At 30.9% G+C, this 9,086-nt stretch overlaps 1 protein-coding gene across 1 annotated transcript; it reads right to left on the bottom strand.

The window, feature by feature from the left end:
• Window positions 1–4,852: 4,852 nt before the first annotated feature.
• LOC111308751 (myb-related protein 308-like) lies at window positions 4,853–6,072 on the bottom strand. The gene is made up of 2 exons (XM_022907326.2): window positions 5,620–6,072; window positions 4,853–5,524 (listed from the first exon to the last, which is right to left on the bottom strand). The coding sequence occupies exons 1-2, from the start codon at window positions 5,880–5,882 to the stop codon at window positions 5,038–5,040; spliced, it is 750 nt and encodes a 249-aa protein (XP_022763061.1). The 5' UTR covers window positions 5,883–6,072; the 3' UTR covers window positions 4,853–5,037.
• Between the last annotated feature and the right edge of the window lie 3,014 nt (window positions 6,073–9,086).

Here is a 9,086-nt window from a genome sequence, read left to right as displayed (position 1 = left end):
AATTTTATGAGTCCTATCAATTGTTTTCTAAATAAATATGATTTAATATATCCGAATTCGATCCGATTTTATGCTTTAGTATACTCGAATCTGATTTTATCCTATTTTTTTATACCCAAACTCGATCCGACCCTACACTATGTAAATCATACCTGATCCGACCTGAAATTAATAAAATATTATTTTTTTAATATAAAATATTATTTTTTAAATATAAATATTTAAAAATATAATTATATGAATATATATAAATAAATAAATAATTAATTAATTAAAAATAATTTTTTATATAATGTCGAGTCGGGTCAAATTTTAAGTATACCAAATCTCGATTATTCTTTAATTATATCTTATCTGATTCGACTCGAAGATTAAAATTAAAAAAAAAAATTTAACTCTATAAAATCAAATTAAATCGAAATCTGTCGGGACTGGATTAATTGTCGTCCCTATTGAAGTCCCATCAAATTTATAAATAGATTTAGGCAATTTTATTAATTAATATTAAAAAAAAAGGGGGGAAAGGGAGAAAAAGAGAAGAAAAAGGAAAGGAAAGGAGGTGGGCAGCTGGGTCTGCGGCTGGGGATAAGAAAGAGAAGGAGGGTGTTGGATTAGGGCCCACAAGTGGTTTGCGAGTGGGTCCCAAAGCCGCAAGCGCGCACATGAGCCTACGTCCGACGCCTTCCCAACTCCAACCACCACCCACAAATAGAGGAGTTGGTACCGTGTGGGGCATAGACGTTTTCCACCCTCTTACCTCTCCCCCCTTCCTTTTCCCCCTAATTACAAACCCTGCCATTCCAATTTCCATTCCCCCCCTTTTTTTTTTCTATTTAAAAAATTATAAATCACATATATCAATATTCTTTACATATGTACTGATTTTCTTACTCCAAAAAACATGCATGCATACTATCATATTTATAATTGGCATAATTAGACAACAATTAAAAATCGATTTAGACAAAGTTATAAGATGATTCGATTATGTAATTGATACTTTTTTAATCAAATGTTCGAGTTTAATTTTTAATTAAATTTATCATATTTTATCTTGATAAGGCAAAAAAAAAAAAAATCACATACCTTACTATTAATTTTAAGAGTTTGATATTGCTATATTTGATAAAGTGAAACTATGGAAGAACAAGGAACAATGAAAAAAAAAAAATCATAAATTCAATTCAATAAGATGTTGCTTTCAAAGAATAAGGTAGTTCTTAAGAAATTAAGGAAGGCACACCTACCTTTTACAGGTGCTACCAACTTTTAGCAGCTGAATCTTTTATTGCTTCCATTCATAAATTCACCATGTACTTACCACATCATAAAAAAAAAAATCTTTTAATTATAGTTTTATAATTGTTGAATTTGTGTTTAACCTAAAATGATAATATTTTTTCAAAACATAATAATTTTGTTGTATTTGTCTTAATCAAATTTGGTCTTTTTTTTTTTTTTGAAACTCAAAATTGGTCTACTTGAATGTTACAAAGAAAAACAAAAAGGTGAAAATGATTACATTGAAATTGTAAAAGCTAACTAACCTAATCTAAGTTCCTTGAGTCCAATTTATCAACTAACTTAGTACTGAATATTGAAATGATAAAAGTGAATACAATTATTCTCATCAACTACCTAATTCAGCTTTTAACAATAACTTATAAGAATTAAAAATATAATAATATAGACCCTTCAATGTAAAAATAGTGTAACAAATATGATAATGAGTTATATATATATATATATATATAAAAGAGATCGAGCTTAAAAATATGTGAAAGGATTATAAATATTAAAATTTGAATTATAAATTTATTAATTATTATTTTTTAAAAATAATTATATAAAGTAATTAAATTAGATTCGAATTTGATAATTATTTTTTTAATGTAACATTTTAATAAATAATTAAAATCTTATCAATTTTAATGTTACATCAAATTTAAAACTAAAAAAAATAGTAGTCCATATTTATAAAATATAAATATTTTTATATGAAATTTAAAGTTGGAAGTCTACATGGAAAATAAGGGAATTGGCTTAATAATTAAAGATAAAAGAAGGGTGATTTGGGTATGATAAGAAAAAAAAAACAAAAGGTCCCTACTCAAGAGTCATGCATGTGATGGTGGTAGGCGTTGAAGTATTTAAAAATTAAGATGGAACAATTATGACCCTATTGATAGAGAGAGCAGCTATAATTATTAATAACTTGGGTGAAAGACTTGTTGAATAAATTTTTATTTAAGAGCGAGGAAGAAAAGAGGAAGGGGAGGGGTTGAGAAGAAAAAAAAAATCCCAATGGAAGCTTCCAATGTTGTTACCTAACACCTTTGAAAAAGAAGAAAAAAAAAATTAAAAAGAGAAAGAAAGTGCTGAATTGTGGAAAAGTGATTCCTTTATGAATGTGAAAGGCCATTGTTGTTTGGATTTTGTTCAAGACAAGCTAACACCCATGTGTCTTTTTTTATTCTTCTTCATCTTTTTGTCTTTGGCATTGCTTTTCAAAGTCATGGGTTTTCCAAATTCCATGTTCAATATCTTTCATTTTAATTTACACTGTTTATATATTTTTTTTTCATTTTTGAAAGATTTATTTATTTATTATGGAAAATTCAACAAAGAAACATTATCTTGTTTCCATCTTCATTATTTATTAGATGTTTGTTAAAAAAAATTGATTTAATATTTGGTTGTACAACATCATCCATGATAGATAGTTTTTATTGCAAACTTTATAATTGGTATTTCTACCCCATTTATACTGATGAAAGCCTAAGCTTAACAACTTTAAATGACATGAACATAGATTAATTTTGGCTGCTTTTTCCATTTCAATTTTGGGTTATGATTCTCAATTTGATCTCTAATTACTTGTTCAAGTGTACATTAGGTGTTAATAAAAAATTTCAAAGTATTAAATATGGTTGGAAAAACAAATAGATAAAACAAGTTCATGAAAGAGTTAAAATGTTGAGCACAATTACACTTAACAAGTAGTGCTAAAGATAAGTGTATAAACCATAGATCATTGGTCATCCCAAAGGATTACAATGGATTAAAAAAATGTAGTAACTATTGTCATTGACCCACTAGGTATATTTTAGGTATTAAGTTTTTTTAGTAAAAAATAATTATAAATATTAAATTTTAATTTTTAAATTCGTTAGATATCATATTTTAAGAATGATTATATAAATTAATTAAATTTAATTTAAAATTTTATATTTATATATGCATATAAAACTACTAATAAACAAGAATTCTACTAAAAAAATTAAAATACTTGAATTTATCCTTAAATCAAGCATCAACTATAATTATTTAAAATTTGCCGTAAAAGATAATAACATTAATTATTAAATAATAATTTTGTCTTTAATAGTAGAATTGAAATTATAATATAAAAGATTATATTTTTCAAAAGTAAAATTAGGTATTGATATCGTATTATATATAGTAGTGTTAATATTTTTTTAATCATAACCACGATATTGTGACTTGATTTGAGGAAGTTAATCACTCTTTCGAGTTTCACCAAATATTGTTTCTAGAACAACTAGTGGTTAACTGATTCTATAGTTTTTTTTTTTTTTTTTTTTAAATGATGAGATTATAGCTTTACATAAAGTCAACATTCGAACCTCATGGCTTCATCAACGGGCCATGTTCTCTTTACCAACTTCAACTTCATTTTTTCACTTGTCGTGTTCTTTTCTTTCTCTCTCCCACATCAATTATATAAACAAATATATTTCCTACTTTCCATGTCAAGTTGACACTCATCACTGCTGCAATTCTTATATCATTTTCTCTTCATGGCTAGCTTGCCTGCGCCATTATTGAAACCTTCATCGTCCCGCATTAATTGGGCGGCTTAATGCCTAATTTGTCAAACATTGTAACATATAACGGCTTTTACTTAGTGTTGAGCATGTGGAGTCACTTTTAATCGTGTTTGTAGGTTAATTAATCCGATATTTTATAGCAATTTCATTGGTGAACTGAAAAACCAACCTCCAAAAACAATAAATTCTAAGCATGATGATTGATGGTATAATGTGGAAGTGATGAGCAGACAAAAATGGAATAAGGGTACCAAAGGAAGGCTAGCTAAAGCTAGTTAGGGGCCGGGGGGAGGGGGGTTTGACATGTTTGGTTGGTTGGGGCTCATGTGATGGCCAAGATGATTAAAGTTGGGTTGGTAGAAGGGTGGTACTACGGACAGTTGTTAGTTTCTTCACGCCTTTTGTTTTAGTGACTGGAGCTTTTATTGGAGTGGAAGAGATGAGCTACCCACCACTCCCATCCTTCTTGATTTCTCCTCCTCTCACGGCTTATCCATTGCTTCCAATGGAAAATCAACTCCTTTTCCCAAAACAAGACAAAACCCAAAAAAAAAAAAAAAATCTGAAATTGTCATACGAATCAACATGCATCTCAATAGTTTTGAAAAAGAAAATTTTAAAAGTGGGAATATGCTACTGAAAGATTTTTTTTTTTTTTTTGAGAGAAGGAGAGAGGACTTTCTTTATGTTCATGCAAATGAATTACAATTCCTTCATTATTATTCCCTGTTAGGAAAATAAAGAAAAAGAGTCATCATTTGTGTTTGAAAGAAGTATAAGAAAAGAATCTCCCTCCTTGGTTCCCTCTCTCTCCCCTCTCTGGTGATTAAAGAGAAACCAAATTAAGCCAGAGGCATGACCCTTTTGAAGATCTGATCAATGATCATAGAGGTCTGATAAAGCACAACTTTTTCTTGGAAAAGAGAAGTAAAAACAAACTGTAAAGAAAAAGAAAGTATACAACCCAAAGAAAGTATACAACCCATATAAATGCAAAAACATTCACCAATAATGATCACCTGTACTATTACTATATATATATATAGTGATATGATAACCATACAAATAAGAGATAAAGAGAGAAAATTAGAGAGATTTTAAAACTAATAACAATCTCCATGGTCATTTCTCTCAATTTCTGTTGAAGCTACATAATTAAAAAAAAAAAAAAAATCCAAATTCCCTCTCATTTCATTTCCAAACTTCTATAATCCAAGAAACCAGTTTTCAAGCCTAAGAAATCATAACCACTGTTGCTGTTGCTACTGCTGCTACCACCAGTACCGGTGCTGCAAGTGCAGTCTTTGCTGTTTTTTACTCCCAAACTGCAAAAAAAACAAAGGGTCCTCCCTCCAGTTTTCAATGGCTCAGGCTGGCTTTGATGGTAAGGAGGGCTAATTCTGAGGTCCAAATTCAAGTCTGGACACCTTTCTTGAACTGGGATTTTCTTCTCATCTTTGTTGACAAATCCCCTAGGGTCATTAATCTTCTCTTTCTCTTCTTTAGCACCATTGAAAGATATTGTTGTTACATCCTGAGCAGCTTCATTGAGTGGCCTGTGAGTGGCAGGATCAATACCTCTGTTCAATAGCTTCCTTCTTATATGTGTGTTCCAGTAATTCTTTATCTCATTATCTGTTCTTCCTGGTAATCTTCCAGCTATAAGAGACCACCTAGAAAAGAAGCCCCCAAAAAAATTAAGTTCATCAAAAACCAATCAATATTTTCAAATACAACACAGCACCCAAAGTTGAATATGGATACTTACTTGTTACCAAGAAGGCTGTGCAGCTTGATAATGATCTCATCTTCTTCTTCAGTGAAATTGCCACGTTTCAGGTCAGGTCTTAAGTAGTTGATCCAGCGAAGTCTACAACTTTTGCCACAGCGGAGAAGGCCAGCGGCTTTAGGAAGTGAACGCCAGCAACCTTCACCATGGGCTCGGATGTAAGAGATGAGGCGATCATCTTCTTCTTTGGTCCATGCACCTTTGTTTGTGTGAGCTTTCTCGCAGCAAGGAGACCTTCCCATTTGAATACCAAAGTTATGGAAATTACTAGCAGTACTAGTAGCTACGTTTGCTGTTTTTGAATAGTATATAGCAGTATAAAATATATATATATATATATCTTTAGAATTTAGTAGTAGCAGTGAGGGTGGAAAATGGAATGGAGGCCTTGGATTTTTTGTTGCTGCAACATATTGAGGCCGGTCCTTGAAGGAACTTTACATGCGGTTTTATAGCCTTTTGACTATTACGCTCACAGAGAGAGAGAGAGAGAGAGAGAGAGAAAAAGAAAGAGAAAGAGAGAGAGAGGGCAGTGACCCTAATATTGCTTCTAGATGTGAGTTGGTGAGATAGGTTTGAGGGAGTGGCTGGTGGCCTCTCTCTTGATGATATTAGCATCAATAATATATAATAAGTTAGGATATATATTAACTGTAGGTAACCCTCTGGTAGGTGTAAAGTAAGATATTAAAGTATGGGCAGGCCAAAGTGTGATCTCTGCTCCTCCACCCCTCTTTTTTTCAGTTTTTCTTCCTTTGTCTAAACCTGTAATACTTTAGATTAATAATTTAGTTAGTTTTCATAATCTTTCCCCCAACTCACTAGACAACATGTACCAGAATACATGTTCAACTTGTATTTTTTAGGATGTTGTTGGAACTAACATCCATAGGCAGAGGTTTTTGGTATAAATCTCCATCTGCTTTCCTCAAATATCAGCCTATATATTTGCATCTAAAAGTTTATTTGTAAATGAAAAAGAAATAGAGAGGAAGTGCTATGACTCAAATACTATAAGAATCATTTTATTAAGTAATCTTGTTTGAATTGCTTCTCTATTTATATTGTGATAGTTTACATTTGTTAATATATGTATACATAAATGATGGGTTGTTTGGTTTACACAAAAATCAAAACTTGAAGCAAAGTTAAAGATGGAAATATATGAAATATATGTAGCATATATATAAAATATATGTGAGTGTTTTTTGAGGGAAAAATGTAAAAAATTTGCTATATTAGTTAGTTGTAGTGGTCATATGGAAAAGAAAATGTTCCAAATGGATTGGCTATTCTTGTGCATAAATCATAATATAGAGATGGTAGTTGTGGTTCTTTATTCTATTGGTATACTATCATGCATGATGAGAGAGAGAGGGGGTTTCTAGAAGACTTGGAGGTTGGGTTTCAGGACATGATGATGAAAGAAAAGGGGAGAATAGGAAAAGATATACATGATATGATATGATATGATATGATATGAATGTGGTTGTGGTTGTATGTGGGTTTTGGTTCACCTTCCACTTTTCCATTTGTTTTTCCCAACCTTGTGGTGCAATCTATAGGCAACAAAAGGGGAAGGGCAAAGGGGCAGCAAAGGTTAGGGATGAAAGAAAGGTTGATTCATTTTACCTTTTTGTTGTTATCTTCTATCTTTCCCTCCAATTTGCATATTAATGTTTGTTACCCACCACCACCACCACACATAAGATTTTCTCTCTCTTTCTCATCATGAAATTCAAGTGGATGGATGGTAAGAGCTAAGGACCATGAGCTGAAGTCTTTTTCAGGGGGAGAGAGGAGAGGTCCACCATTGTAATAATCTGTATTGTGTTGTGTTTTGTTTCACCTACCTTTTCACCTTTCTGATCGTCCTTGCACCCGGTCCAACGCTGGCCTCACTTTGATGTTGAACTATATGGGCGCACCACCATTTAAGATTTTATTCGTCTCCCTCGACTCCCGTACCCTTTTTTTAACAAGAAATGAAAAACCCACCTAGGCCTATCCATTTGTTTGGGTTTTCTAATCTTGAATTTACGTCAAATCTGCTTACAAAAAGAGAAAAAAAGAATTGAGAGTGGGAAGCAAAGGTGACAATCGTTTGATTTGAATCAAATTTATTTGATTTTTTTTTTTTTTTGGATATTGTATAATGTAATAAAAATTTAAAATTTTATATTAATTTAAATTGAATTTTTATATGATCTGAATTAAATTTTATTGATTTAGTTTGATTTAATTTATATATTTTTAATTATTTAATTATTTAATTATTATATATTATTTTAATATATTTAAATAAATTTTGATATAAAATTATTATTTTATTTTATAAAAATTAAAAAAAAATATAATTCGATTGGGATCATTTTTTTATTCAAAATTTAATAAAATTTAATATGTATTTAATATTTAGACTTAATCCAAGTTAAATAAAAAATAAATCTAAATTGAATTTAACATTATAATTTTGAATTAATTTTTTAATTTTTTGATTTTTTTTTTTTTACCTGTGATAAGGGATGATGAAGATGGTGGGAGAAGAAACAAATGTCAATGTGCAATTACGCCTAAAAATGATGGATCAAACATATACCTACACGCATTAAATGATGGTGCCTCACCCGTTTCAATCAGACGGCGCTCATCATCGCAATCAGTTAGGTTGGCTTTTTAAACCGAGTCTTTTTCCCAACCAAGCCTTCTTCTGATCAACCACATGACTGCCCCAAAAATATAGTTGCTTGATTAATCCAAAACGATGGAAAATATTTGAAATTCCTATTCTACCACTGATCCGTCCTATCTACAAAAACTAACTGCATGAACTTATCTGGCAAGAGGAGATTACACCACGAACTTGGACAACTCTTCTAAGTTGCTGAATGCAATTTCGTGTCATTATATATCACTTTTATTTAAATTATAAGATATAATTATATTTTTAAAAAAATTATTTACTATATATTATACGTGATAATTAAATAATAAATATTTATATATGTAATAAATAATTATTTTTTTAATAATATAATTATATACTTGAATAAAAATGACATAAAGTAACTGTTTTATATCAGCTTTCTGTAATATGCTAAGGTCCTAAAAGAGGGTAAAGATTTAGGTGTAATCAGATGACAGCCAGCTCTTAGCACGTGTATGTCATGTGCTTAGGTATCGAACGAGACCTAAGGAATAAGGAGAGAGGCTGAAGAGTGAAGACCCTTACGTTACGTACCTACCTCTTTTCTTTTTAGGGGGTCCCCGCGCCATGTGGGACTACCTTAGCAGAAGGTCTGTTTCAGACATCCAAATCCACACACCTTACCTCAGATTTTCTTTATTTTCATGTATTTTGGTTGCGGTATCCATGGGGGCATAGCCCAGAGGAGGCTGGGATCTTTTGTTTTAAGGATTGTCCCTCCAAGCTTCAACGAGGTAGC

This window comes from Durio zibethinus, chromosome 2 (assembly GCF_047325235.1).
Source record: "Durio zibethinus cultivar Kanyao isolate XHJ-2024 chromosome 2, ASM4732523v1, whole genome shotgun sequence".
In the NCBI taxonomy this organism is placed as follows: domain Eukaryota; kingdom Viridiplantae; phylum Streptophyta; class Magnoliopsida; order Malvales; family Malvaceae; genus Durio; species Durio zibethinus.
Note: the sequence above shows the minus strand (reverse complement) of the source record. Positions and strands in the feature narration are given on the sequence as shown.